Below are 14,062 nucleotides of genomic sequence, written 5' to 3'. Positions count from 1 at the left end.
TCAGGTGAGCAGAGATTTGTGAGATCAGCTTTGATCCATTCTCTTCTTACCCCAGACGTCTCACCACTGAGAGTTGAGAGGATCTTAAAGCTCAGGCAGTGCTGACAGTCTGTTTAGGATTAATCAGCTTACGTGTGCTTAGCTGCACCCGCATGGAAACAGACTGAAGGGCTGGGAAGCAAGCTTTGTTTTTTGGTTAGGTACGCTAATCCTCTATTATTATTTATTAACCTGTTTGTCAGATGATAGAATCAACTTTTGATAAATATTAATTCTTCTCCCTGGTTTTAAATCTCAAGATTAGAAACCAAAGCAGTTTGCCAGCACTTCACTGAAGAGAGATCTCCCTCACCTGTCATCCATTTATTTCTTCCTCCACCCCTTCCCAACTTGCTTTTCTCAGCCTCCTCCTGATAATCAAAAGAGCATTTATAATGGCAGGGACAAATACACTTCTGAAAGTAAAATGAAGAGCCTAAATAAAAAACCACAGAACAAGAGGCTCATCCCACTCACTCTTTCATATTTCATTATTTGATAACATCAGAAGATGAGTCCATCAGAGCTGCTTGGGCAAAGGCAAACAGGAGTGCGTCTGATCAATATTTATTAATACTTTCAAAGACAAGGGAGGCAAAGTTGAGCAGACTTCGTAATGGAGTGAATAATCACTCATGCAAATAGAGTTTGGCCAAAGGCAATGCCATGCCAAAGCAGCAGTTTTTTAATTGTACTCAATTAAAAATGCATACCTCTTGCTCGCTCGTGGTCTCACTCGCTCTCCTCTTTTTTTATTTCATGGGAAATTTTTAATTAAAAAATAATCTGATCCTGAACAGGGTGACAGGTGAATCCTGTGTTTTTTCTTCTGCAGTAACCCATGATTTGGGACAGGCTAAAAAGGAAGACAGCTGTAAGGACGCGGGGTAAAGAGAGTCTTGCACTGCTGAGCTTAACTGATAGTTGGTCAGTGCTATAAGGAGAGCAGTTTTAGCATCTCAGAAAAGGGATGTAAAGTTAGCTTGGTCACCTGGAGGCCCACTGACGGCTGGCCAGTCCTTGCACTTCATCATCACAGAGCCAGCCGGAAGGAACAGGGAGGAATCTGGAGGAGAGTCATGGACATGCCCAGAATGAGGCACCTAAATGTCATTTAAGCAGTTGAGATGCAGAGTCAGATGGCAAGACGACCAAAGGGGGTGTGGGCAGGTTGTCTCTTCTCCCTCATGGCCCCATGCTGCAAGGGAAAATTAAAGTATGGAGTCTGGGCAGGGGTGGAAATATTCTGGAAAGCTTTCTAAAGGACACTTATCTTGGAGGAACAGGATACTGTTTTGTCATATTATGGGCAAAACTGGTAGCACAGCTACAACCTCAGGTTGTGGGTTTTGTACCCGAAGCACACTGTTTAATTTTGCTGATGTTTGAAATTTTCCGAGTTTTTAATATCTGCCTCAAGAGGAAATAATTAGGAACATTTCACTTACAACAGTTCTTGCATTTCTCAAAATGTGACCGTGGGAAGATAGAAGTAGGAGGGATGTATTCTTGCTCTTTCTTGTGTTAACATGGTCTGTCACCTTGGGAAGGTCAAGAGTCCCATGCCTTGGAGCAGAGACTTGCCCTCTCTCAGAGGGAGATTGCCCTGTCCAAGATATGCCCTTTGCTACTCTGTTGAAAACCCAGCCAAAAGGTTTTTGGCATTTGGCCAAGGTAAAAATCTCCTTTCACATCAGCTCAGCATAAATTCTCTAAAGGTGAGCAATGTTTCCTAAATGTAAGTGTTTGCCTTGGCAACTTTACGGTTTTTTTCTCCACATTGTGTGTATAACTATATTTGAGCTATTGCCAATACTCTCAAGTTAACCTAATATTAGATTTCTGACTGTGCACTGAAGCATCTTTATAAGTGCTCTAATCTTCTAAACCACTGAGGCTAACAGCAGCTTCTGGAAACTCTGGGGTTCAGTTAACATGCCACACATCAAGGTGCCAGAACGATGCTATAGAGCCCGCTGGTAGGTAGCTGCCACTCAAATCTGGGATCTCAGTTTCTGCAGCATCCCGGATACAAGTATTACCTCTGCCAAGTTCAAGCATAAAGGTTACAAGGCTTAATTATGGCCAAAAAGGGAAGCTGAAATTAAAACTCAAGAGACCTATCTTTAGAGCACTGAACCACAGGACTTTATCAGTCCCTGCCTTTGACTAGACGTTCCCTTAACTGCATTAGCTGAAGGAAAAGATCTGCTGTCTGGCTGGGAGAGAGATTGTAGTAGTGCCAGTGTTATCAAAGAGGACAGGTCTGAGTCTGTGCAATGCCTGTTGCCTGCCACTGCATTGCTGCTTCTTGAACTGCATGAGACCGGCTATTTTTTGTGTCTTATGTGCCTACCTGCAAGAGGAGCCAAGATGAAAAGAAAAACGTATCCATCAGCATGGCAGAAAGTGGTTTAGATACAGAGGCCTTTGCTGTGATGTGCTCCTGAGCTAAGCCGTGTTTTTCTGTTTGAGAGCTTTGCTGGGAGTTATCCATGTGTGTCTCAGGAGAGTGCAGGGGTTTTGCAAGTCTGCTGGGATTGCAGTGTTAGCATCGTTAGCAGTTACACTGATAAATCTGTTGCGGCGATTGGCGATGAGGTTTGGTTTAGTCTCCCACTGCCTGAATGCACTAGGGAGAAATATGCTCCCTAAGCTTCTTAGCTTCTCCTAGTGAGGTTTTTTTCAAAGCATCACTTTTTATAAAAAAGAGTCAGTGCCGTGGCTTTCCACGGGACGAGATCAGCCTTGCAAAATGCTTTTTTTCTGAGCTACATTGCGTATTTTCAAACTCTGTGTGAAACACCGGCCTCACTCAGCACCATCAGCGTTGCAGTGTAAAAAAGCAAGAGATGTAAACTCTGAGGGGAGTACAGCAGTACATCATATGATGTCACGTGTTGGCGCAGTAGCTTCTAGGGGACTAAGCTTGTCCATGAAGCATGCTGTTGGGTTCCCATCATAGGCGCAGTACCTGAAATCAGTAGGTGAAGCAGGGTGACTCGGTGTTACCCAAAGCTGATGGAAAGCTTATAGCTGCAAAGCTTGTAGGGATCGCCCGAATGCCTTCTGCAAATAGCAGGGTGTTGTAAGGTCTCCTCATCCTACCTGCCTACTGAGCTGTTCAAACAATCTTGAATCCTCTTCTTACCATGTAGCAAGTCAGGGCATTTGGGGGTTCTCTCAGATCGAAAGTGCTATTGAATGGCCATTAGCAAGCTTGTTTTCAGGCAACCTGAGTGGGTTTCTTTTCTTTGTCAAGGGAAATGTTCTCACCGAGACAGCTGCCTGCCTCATTTGGGCATCGCTTCTGAGGGCAGCAGTTGTCCTTGTACCAGAGACCCATCTTAAACTGCCCTAGGGCTGCCTACGACAGCCGTGAAGCTTAGCTGGTGAGCTGGTCCTCCAGCCCTTAAGCTACAGGAGTTCCACAGCCTGCATCTCAAATGCGTGGAGCCTAACAGCTTATTTGGTTTTTCAGCTTATCATTTCTTCCCAAAAGCTACTTTTTATTTGTTTCTTCTGCCTTCTGTGTCTACATGCACGCTCCCTTCTTTCCTGACTGCTCACCCAAATCCCGTCAGTCCTTGTCCACTGAACTGATGATTCTGGAGTGCCCTCCCTCTACCTAGCCCCTGTTGGTGCAGGCTTTGAACCGCAAGAGCAAGTTCTCAGATCACAGCAGCAGATGTTGCCTTGAAGGACACAGAGGAGATAAAAACGCAGAGCTCCGAAGCACAGTAGCCTGGCCAAGCTGGCACATGAGACTTGAGCCACTCCAAATGTGTAGTTTTGCCACAGCTGGTTACGGTCATTGGTGCAGTGATTTGCAGTTTGTTGGCATGCTGGATGCTGTGGAAAGGTACAGTTACACCAGACCTTGGAGACTAATGAACAGGAGGAATTTAACGTGCAACTTTCCCCTGTTTGCCCTGATTGCTATTTTAATGCATTCAAAGAACAGAGACAGAGAGGGAGGTTATAACTCTTTGTGGAGCCCCTGCTCATGGATTTTAAATAATTTATTCCACCAAGACCTAAGGATTAGATTTCAGTCTGCCCTTGTCCTCTTAGAGGAGGCTGTGGGAGAGATGCATGGACCTTCTCTTTGGCTCCTCTGGCCCATCTCTGCCTTGCCTTGCTCTGCAGCCAAGGAAGTGTTGGAAGTTACCGTACTTGGCTGAAACGAGCCCTTGCTGGCATGTGATGCATGCAAACAGATAGGGATCTTTTAATTTCTCCTTGTCTGAGCTGTTCACACGCTTGTGTCTTCATAAGATTCTGTAACATCTGTGTGAAGTTAGAAAGCTAATCAGTTCCTCTAGAAAAAGGGGTGCTTTCCAGCCTAACACTTTATTTGATACCATTAAACAGACTTAAACCCACAGCCAAGCTTCACTGCTTACATACTGCAGTAGAGCAGGATGTGAGAGCCTTCCCGTTATCCCCGACCGTGAAGGGTCTGCCCAGCTTTGAGAACCAGCTTTACAAAGCTCCTCTGCCTAAAGGACCTTTGTAAAGCATTAATTTTTCACGGCTCCCTCTAGACGGGACACTCTATCTTGCTGTTCTCCAAACCAGAGACCCTTGATACAAGATCTTCCTTCTTGGTACAGATGGGGAAGCTGAGGCACAGAGCACAGTTGTACGAATTGTGAAGGCCTTGCCAAGAATCCACAAAAGTGCTATATACAGGGCACCGGAGTCTGGATTCCCCTTCTGCAGCCTGACCCCTACACAGTGCTTTTCCAAGAGTCGTCCTGCTCTTCCCCTTTGGTTTCAAACTGAATAAAGTACTGTGAAGAAAGGAGAGGGAGAAAAAAATCTCGGAGGACCTCAGCAGCTATTGGTAACTTTATCTCTTCTACCTGGTGTGGGGAGCCAGGGTGAAGAATCCGGTCCCAAGTCCAGTCACCACCCATTTTTTTCTGTGGAGGCTGGATTGGCAGCTCTCAGAATTCCAGTCTTCCAAAAGGGTAAGAAGGAGGAGCCAGGAAACTACAGGCCTGTCAGCCTCACCTCCATCCCAGGAAAGGTGATGGAACAGCTCTTCCTGAAGGTCCTCACTAAGCATCTGGAGGACAAGAAGGTGATCAGGAGTAGTCAGCATGGATTCACCCAAGGGAAATCATGCTTGACCAATCTGATAGCCTTCTAGGATGGGACAACTGGCTGGGTAGATGAGGGGAGAGCAGTGGATGTTGTCTCCCTGGACTTCAACAAGGCTTTTGACACTGTCTTCCACAACATCCTCATAAGCAAGCTCCGGAAGTGTGGCTGGATGAGTAGACAGTGAGGTAGATTAAGAACTGGATGGATGGCAGAGCTCAGAGAGTTGTGATCAGCAACGCAGAGTCTAGTTGGAGGCCTGTAGCTAGCGGTGTCCCCCAGGGGTCAGTCCTGGGTCCAGGCTTGTTCAATGTCTTCATGCATGACCTGGAGGAAGGGACAGAGTGCCCCCTCAGCAAGTTTGCTGCTGATACTAAACTGGGAGGAGTGGCTGACACACCAGAAGACTGTGCTGCCATTCAGAAGGAGCTGGACAGGCTGGAGAGATGAGCAGAGAGGAACCTCCTGAAGCTCAGCAAAGGCAAGCGCAGGGTCCTGCCTCCATAGAGGAATAACGTCATACATCAGTACAGGCTGGGGGTTGACCTGCTGGAAAGCAGCTCTGCCGAGAAGGACCTGGGAGTGCTGGTGGACAAGTTAAGCATGAGCCAGCAGTGTGCCCTTGTGGCCAAGAAGGCCGGTGGGATCCTGGGCTACATGAGGCAGAGTGTTGCCCGCAGGTGGAGGGAGGTGATCCTGCCCCTCTACTCAGCCCTGGTGAGGCCTCACCTGGAGTACTGTGTCCAGTTCTGGGCTCCCCAGTACAAGAGAGACATGGCACTCCTGGAGAGAGTCCAGCGGAGGGCTACCAAGATGAGTAGGGGACTGGAGCATCTCTCCTCTGAAGAAAGGCTAAGAGAACTGGGCCTGTTCAGCCTGGAGAAGAGAAGACCAAGAGGGGATCTCATCAATGTGTACAAGTATCTGAAGGGAGGGTGTCAAGAGGATGGGGCCAGACTCTTCTCTGTGGTGCCCAGCAACAGGACGAGAGGCAACAGGCACAAACTGAACCACAGGAAGTTCCACCTGAACCTGAGAAAAAACTTCTTCACTGTGAGGGTGACAGAGCATTGGACCAGGTTGCCCAGAGAGGTAGTGGAGTCTCCTTCGCTGGAGATTTTCAAAACCCGTCTGGATGTGATCCTGGGCAATATGCTCTAGGTGACCCTGCTTGAGCAGGGAGGTTGGACTAGATGGTCTCCAGAGGTCCCTTCCAACCTAAACAATTCTGTGATTCTGTGAATTGCCCCACTCCTTCCCTGGCCCAGTAGTACACCTCCTCTTGTATTAAGTCGTCGTTTAAATTCCCTTCCTTGGAAATGCATCCGTTCACTCCTGCCACTTAGCATTAATTTAAACCAGCCTGTTCTGCAGCCTCTTTATTATGCTATCACCTCAGATGATTTTTTACTTATTAAAAGAGGCACCTAGGCCCCTGGCTCAAATTTTATTTTACGTTATTTCGTATTTTTCTCTCAGACAGCATGTGTTTCAGTAGCGTTGGCTGTCTCTGGAGTTTTGGGCTTGGAGCTCTTCCATGCTTCATGTTAGCATCTCTCTGCAAGAGGGGTTTGTTGAGGACAAAGCTCTGCTCCCCTTAACCGTTTGACCGCTTTTCTTTCCTGAAGACTCCTGTCCTTACGAGCTGAATGACTAGATAAACACCTGCACATTATCCCATGCATATATCTGTATTTGTTCATGTAGTGCCATCTACATGTTGGTTACCTAGCGGTAACATCTTGGCTGACACTAGCTACTAGGGAAGAGGATCCCTCAGTTCCCTGTAGTCTGTGTTTTAGCCGAGTGTGGAGGAGTGGGGAGAGCAGGGAGAGTGTACCATATCTTCATGCTCTCCTTGTACAGCGCCTGACACAGCATTCTCGGTTCATGCCACTGCTGAATAAAAGGTAATAGTTGATAATATTGTACGGAAATGAGGGGCTGGAGCCTCAAGCACCGGTACTCACCAGAGTGGTTTGTTTTGTTTGCTTGCTTTTCAGGCAGTATTATGAGATGCTCTACAACACAGCCGACGAGCTCTTAAACCTCGTGGTGGATCAAGGGGTGAAGTACACAGAGCTGGAATACATCTATGCCCTGAACTTACTGCACCGGAGCCAGACTGGTGTCGGAGACCAAACCACCCAGAACATGAGGCTGCAGCGGCTGAAAGAGATCATTTGTGAGCAAGCTGCTATCAAACAGGCCACCAAGGACAAGAAAATCACCACTGTGTAATCTGCTCCATCGCTTGTCTTTACCAAGCAGCAGGAGCCGTCAGGCTGCAGGTCCTAGGCTCAGCATTTCTGTTATAGTTAATGGCAAAAGCACGTATCTTCTCGGTGGCATACTAGCGGGAAGGGAAGTGCCATCTGGGATTTGATTTCGGGGTTGTTTTGGGGGTTTCAATGTGTAATCATGCAATGCTTCCTTGACATGTTCTCCCAAGAGTGATGGCATTGCAGGAGGAACCGTCATCCTGGTGGCGATGGGGTGGGGTGTTTGGCTTTGCTCTGCTGCTGCTGTTTTGCCTTGAGATTTGAGGCGAGCTGCTGTCTCTGGCGGGCCGGGTAAAGAGAAGAATTCGTACTGGGTTAGTCCAAGGTCTTCAGCGGAAGTTCAAACCACACTAAAGTAAAAGGCACCGTGATTCTCAAGTGCAGATCCATTGGTACCTTGATGGTTTTGAGGCTGTTTCAATGGTGGTGTTGCATGGGAAGCCTGTTTCAGCTCTGCCAGTACTATTCTCGGTGACAGTTGTAGGTGCATTTATTTTTCTGCTGTTTCCACTGTAAAGAGATCTAGTTGTTCAGTCCTTTGGATAGTGATAAACCAGTTCACATAGTAGCAGGTAACATGGGACCATTTGTTGCCACTTCTGTTTTTTTCACTATGACAGAGCTGTATGGCATCAGTTCTCTAGCTCATACTGTGCTGGATGATGGTAGATGTAAAAATTGCAAATACAATAGCAGAACTTAATTCTGTTTTTCTGAATATATCTTTTGAGCCTTCCCCAGCTCAAAAGATACTAATCCTAATTGTCATTAGATGTACTGGAAGAATACATGGGCTAATGTAGCTCAGCACTAATGATCAAGGAGGGCAGTAGGAGAGCAGATCCCAGCTCTGCAGTGTGAGGCAAGCTCATCACCGCTGCTTCAGTCCTCATTTCGGCCCTGCCTTGACTGTTCACTGAGGCTGATGAGTTTATGCCAACCCTCAAAATCAAGAATACGCTGCACTGACTTACATTTTTAGGGTAAACTGCTAACCCAGCTGGGTTTCATATCCTAAGATAGGTTCTCTCTGATCTGTACAACTGCTTGTGCATCAATCTTGAAACTGCAGAATTAAAGAATGCTTGAAGACTCCTCAAAGGCTCTTGTGTTATTTTTGAGAATTGTTACTCTCATGGTATTTTTGTCACTTGAAAAGATTCCCTTCCAGGTCCAAACTCATATGGTGTCCTCTGCCGTTACATCAGAATGGAAGTGATCTTCTGAATCCTTCAATCTAAGCACCTACCACAGGCCAACTGGGCAAGAAACTTCTCAGCCTCCATATTGAAAGCAGAACCCGGTAGTTCTAGTTGTTAAGAATCTGACTTCAAGTCTGATTTTATTTATGAACCTAGTTTTTCTCTGCAAGTATTGGTCATTAACTACAATAGTTCCTTCTCTTCCCTGTTATATTTGCAGACATTATGTTTATCCCCCTTCAACCTTTAAGCTAAATAAGCCAAGTTCCTTCTACTTCCTATTTGTGTCCATCTAAGGTCTTTTGAAGTAGTATGCTCAGATATCTAGCAGCTCTAAATCCTAGGCCTTACCTCGTACACTGAAGCTCTCTCCCTAAAGAGGAGCTCCTCGCTCATCAAGTCCTTTGGCAGTGGGAAAAAAGCAGTGACAGAGCAACATGGGTGAGACTGGAGAGCGCTGTCACAGTAAGGTGTATGATGATACAGGAGGTTGCCAGGGTCACACCTGCGAGTCACCTGCCCTGGTATCCGAGATGCACTGCAGCCAGGATGCCGTTAAGGCAGGCTGTTCCCTTATCCAGAGATGGGAGGATGGAAAAGAAAGTGCTTGGTACATGGAAGACAGTGATTTAGATTTATTGAGGTATAGAGGTGATGTGTGAGGATCTTTGAATTCAAACTGGGCTAGTGTGGGCTAAAGGCAGACTATTTTTGATTCTTTTTGTCCTTAAAACAATTACTTAATGATCTGAGGCTCTGCCTCGTCTTTACATGGCTAATCTCAAGCTTTGCAGTCCATGTTTTCCGCCCACTGAGCAGCTGTGCTGGTGGGTGCCATGACACATTGCATGAAATCAATAAAATTTCAATCTCAGGACTGTCTTTTCTTCTAGAACAAGTTATTTTAAAGATTCTTCTTTGAACTGCACCTCCCACTGTCCATCACACCACAGATCTGCAGTGTGCTGTGTCCTGAGATGTAATAAGGAATTTGCTGGACTGCATGCACAAACACATCTCCATGGCCATGAGAGAGAAAGGGCAGTGACATGCAGGAACTTACCTTGGTGTAGAGGAAAGAAAAGGTTTTGCAATTGGGGTAACAGTAGCATATAACTAGCTGGCATCTCTCTCCTCAAGCTCTTTGACGCTCAATCGTTTCCAAACCTTTACATGGAAAACTAATATTATTCTCTGTATATTTTTCAGTGGTCAGACTAAGAGCGAAAAGGGAGTGATGTTTGCCTGAGGCCACGGAAAAATGCCTGAGCATGTGGTTTGTAGGAATCCAGACCACGAGCACCTTACTTAGCCACCTGTTGGCATATTCTGCACAGGCTTTCTCACTGCATCACAAGAAGATGCTGCCAAAAATAATCCTCATTAGCCCTAGCAAATCGTTACTGATTTTGTTTTCCCTGAATGGTTGTGTTTGAATGCACCGTGCTTTCTTGCAAATAGGTGGTTCAGAGGTATAACGTACACAGTGGAGGTAATGTTTTTGAAGGGTAGAGGTCTCCAGATAGCTCGTATTTAGGCAATGCACCCAGTTGTGTGTCTTTTTCAGATCAGCAACTGTGCTGCTTTCCAACAGAGAGCTCTAAACAGTCAGCAGGCCCGTCCTCTGTAGTGTACAGTCATGCTTTGTTTGCTAAACCAGCTCCCAGCATGTTTCCCACTCTGCATGCATTTCCAGATAGCACTAATGGCAGGGTAGCAACCCACTTGCTGTAACACACCTGGACAATATGAGCAATGAGGGGCTATTTTGGCCCCAAGCCTGCCTGCAACAAATGAGTTCCCTCGCAGGAGGTCTGCCTGGTGTGTTGGCATTTGTTGCAAATTCCCGTTTGCAAATAGAGGATCGAGTGGGTAGGGGGAAGATGCAGATCACAACCAATGTTCTGGGGACATCTTTTGTTCATTAAGTTGTTATTATTAGTAGAATCAAGCTGTTATATTTAATAGTAAATAACTATTCAGACAACATGTTGGCTTATCCTCTCGCATAGTTCACACGCGTGCTTATTCACTCACAATTATCCATTTGGAGCCACAGTTGGGAGGCCAACCCCAAAGATGGTTGGAAGTAGAGGTTAGTACTGACACACCAGTGGTTTCTAAGTAGGGGTTTGGAAAGTCCTTCCAAGGATGTGTTGTTTCATTGGGCATCAATATAAGCCGATAGTCATCTTCTCCATTTAGCAGCCACCAAGCTGCTGGGTATGGTCCAAATCACACAGCCCGTTGTTGATGCTAGCGTGCACTCATGGTCTTGCACAGATTCGAGCGGCTCTGGGTGTCCTGTGTTTATCAGTTCTTGTGGATTCAACAGAACCACTGGGCCCCTGAGCTTATCAGCCCTTGAGAAACTTTCACACACTGCTTTCTCAGCATTTACTTTTCTTCAGCCTTTTGTTTTCTGGTAGCTCTTTCTCCATCCCAACCTACAGACACCTGTGGAAGCCAGTCACACAAACTCACACGGGAAGGGCACTTGTGACACATTCACAGCAAAAGGTTGCTTCCCAAACGGAACAAACCACGTGAGGGTTTTGCCAACCATGCAAGCAAAGCCTCCCCAGCTTAGATTTGAGCTCTGCACAGCTGCGTAGCACGACTCACCCCACTTGCCCCCCCCCCCCGCCAAAGGAGGGACCAGATGCACAGTCTGGTACCTGCTTAGGAGACCACAGGTAACATCCGTCTCCTCTTCTGCTCTCTGCACCAGTTCTTGCCTGCAGTGATTTTGCGTTGCTGACTCGATCCTGCAGAGACACAATGGTTTATGGACAAGGCTAGAGATTTGGTGTCGTAATGCAACATGAAATGCTGTCAGCTCTGCCAGCAGTTAGCGAGTAATCGTTACATGGATGTGGCCCTTTGGTGCTTAAGGAGACAAGGAAATACTCCTCCAGACCGCAAAATGAAATATTTTCATGGGGGCTGTAAAAGTTCATGAGGGTTTCACAATTTCCTCTTTACAGCATCGTAATCTTTACTGGGTTTTAATTATCCCACTATTTTGAAGCCTGTGCCAGACACAATAGTAGAAGTGGAAGGCAGAGGAAATTGCTTCTGCTTCTTCCAGTTGTGTATCAATTGCCAGCTCTTCATCTCCTGAGTGCCTCTGCCCCTTTGACATCCTCTTAAGGTAACCTGCCTGTTTGACAAATATCCATACACAAACAAATATATATGTGTGTATGCTGATGTATATCAAAATATATATGTAAGCCCTGGGGAAATTGTGGTATGGGTCTCCTCAGTCTCTTAAGTTGTCATATATGTGATGAACACAGCTGTTCAGAGACAGCACTGGCTGCAAACTTTTTACAGAGAAGTCGTTCCACTGAGCCTCTCCTTTTGCCTTTTATTGACTGCGCTTTTATTTTATTAGCACAAGTCATAATTGCAAATTTCATTTTCAATATGGCACATTGCAATAAAGGGGAGGGCACTCAGGGAGCAGGGGAGAACTGCCAAGAGGAAATTACCATCCCAGTAATGTCGCTCTTACTGCTCTTGGACAACAAGTGAGGAGGTTTTGGGGGTTGGGGGGGGGGGGGACATTTCCACCACTGTGTATGTGTACAGCAAGGGGTGGTCTGCCCTGAAGAGTTTACACTCAAAATAGGAGAGATGGACGATCAACTCCAAAGGACGCTGAGCTGCAGGGAAGTCAAATGTTGTGCTCCAGGCCATGCAGGCAGACAGGAGCAGCCTCATGGTCCCCGGAGTACCAGGCCTGCTCTCTCATTACTGGGCAAAGCCATCTTGTCAATCCAAGCTGGAGCTGGCGCTGGCTGTGCCCTGCAGTTCAGGTTTTACCTTTTTGCATCAAATGGGGAGCGTGCTCAGAAATGAAGCTTTTTATTTTATTTTCTGTTCCTTCCTTTGCTGATTGGATCTAATAACTAGGCCAGGAAAAAAAATTGAGGTAGCTGTGGCCAGCATATAATCATTAAATTTGCTTTTGGATGACCTATGTGAAATTCATCAGGAGCCATTTATTGGGAAGTTCATTGCATCGGTGTTCACTATTTACTCTGTTAGGCTTAGGCACAGTGGCAATCAGGGGAGAAAATTGGACTGTTAGGGCCTTGGACTTCAGTGTTTGTAATTTCCTCCGCCGAGTTGCAGCATGAAATATATTTGGCACGGACAGATCACTCCCTCCGCTACTGCAGTTCAGTGTGCTCATCCGGTGGCACCCAGCCATCATTGTGTTCCTGACAATTAGGGAGATGAAAGCGGGTCTGAGGGAAAGAAAAAGAGAAGTGGAAAGCAGCCTGAGTCCTGACCGTGGTGCTGAACACTTCCAAAGGCCTGCGGTGCCTTAAATGAATTTCAAGCGTTTTTTTTTTTTTTTTCTTGCCTCTCCCACCCAGCTGAGGCAAAGCTGCAGCTCTGGCTCTTAGTGAAGCCCCCCCTCCATCTCTGGACCACTGCACCCTGACGATCACAAGCATGCCAGGCCTGAGCTGAGCAGTATAGGGACTAAAATCCGGGCATCTACAAGAGAGAGGTGGCAGAGACTGATGGCAAACCAGTGATGTTTGCATGATACAGCTAGCGTTTTCCTGTTTATTGAAGGAAAGACACAAGAGGAACTGATGCTGTGATGAAATACCTCTCTGCAGATCTCGCCTTCCTTCATAAGCTGTACCGTTTGCCAGCCCGCTGCCCTATAAAAGACACCTTGCAATGACAAGCAGTGATACATGACATTGCAGTAGCTTTGCAATGCTGAATTTCGCCAGCTCCAAGGAGCTCCGTAATAACTAGGCATTCGTTCCCTGGTGTTATCTGCAGTGCTTCTTCAGCAGGATTGCCTGCCAGCATCTTCACCCCCCCAGCCTGGGCTAAGAGACAGTCTGTGAGGTGTCATTGATCCCCCGTGGTGCTTTTTCTGTCCCCTGACCAGTGGCCCATGCCCTGCTAACCAGCAAGTGATCCCAGGAGAGCAGAGCTGGGGGTGTCAGGCAATCCCATCTCCCGGTCCGGATGGACATTAGGAGAAGGGTCTGCTGCCACATTGTACTCATGGGCAACCTCCCCAGTGGGACAGGACTGTCAGCAAGACAAGGAGCTAATGAGAGAGGGCCTCACCTTGAGTTTCCCCAGGGAATTCATTTAGGGAATCTGGCTGTGCTCCCAGCAGGCTGAATGGCTAAGCAATAACTCAGCCACAGGGCTAAGCCAAGGGGCAGGTGGGGAATACACTAACACCTCTTCCCCATCACCATGGAAAATCAGGCCTGCAAACCTGGATAAAGTGTGACTTCAGCAGCATGCATGCTGGCTCTTTTACAGTCTCTTACTCTTCGCTTCTTTTCCTCTTCAGAAGTATGTTGGTAGCATTTCAAGCTTCCCCTTTCTCCGCACATCCAACTGGGACCTTTTATTGCCTGGTGCTTCTAGGTGAAC

The 14,062-nt window shown here is 46.8% G+C and overlaps 1 protein-coding gene across 1 annotated transcript in view; it reads left to right on the top strand.

Moving 5' to 3' along the window:
• The window catches only part of EXOC4 (exocyst complex component 4), a 396,906-nt gene extending 388,381 nt beyond the window's left edge, over window positions 1–8,525 (top strand). The window contains exon 18 of the mRNA XM_068953333.1: window positions 7,152–8,525. Coding sequence (XP_068809434.1) covers window positions 7,152–7,389 — 238 coding nt within the window. The 3' untranslated portion in view covers window positions 7,390–8,525. The remainder of the gene's footprint in view (window positions 1–7,151) is intronic.
• Window positions 8,526–14,062: the final 5,537 nt, after the last annotated feature.

The sequence above is a fragment of the Struthio camelus genome, chromosome 1 (genome assembly GCF_040807025.1).
Source record: "Struthio camelus isolate bStrCam1 chromosome 1, bStrCam1.hap1, whole genome shotgun sequence".
NCBI lineage: Eukaryota > Metazoa > Chordata > Aves > Struthioniformes > Struthionidae > Struthio > Struthio camelus.
Note: the sequence above shows the minus strand (reverse complement) of the source record. Positions and strands in the feature narration are given on the sequence as shown.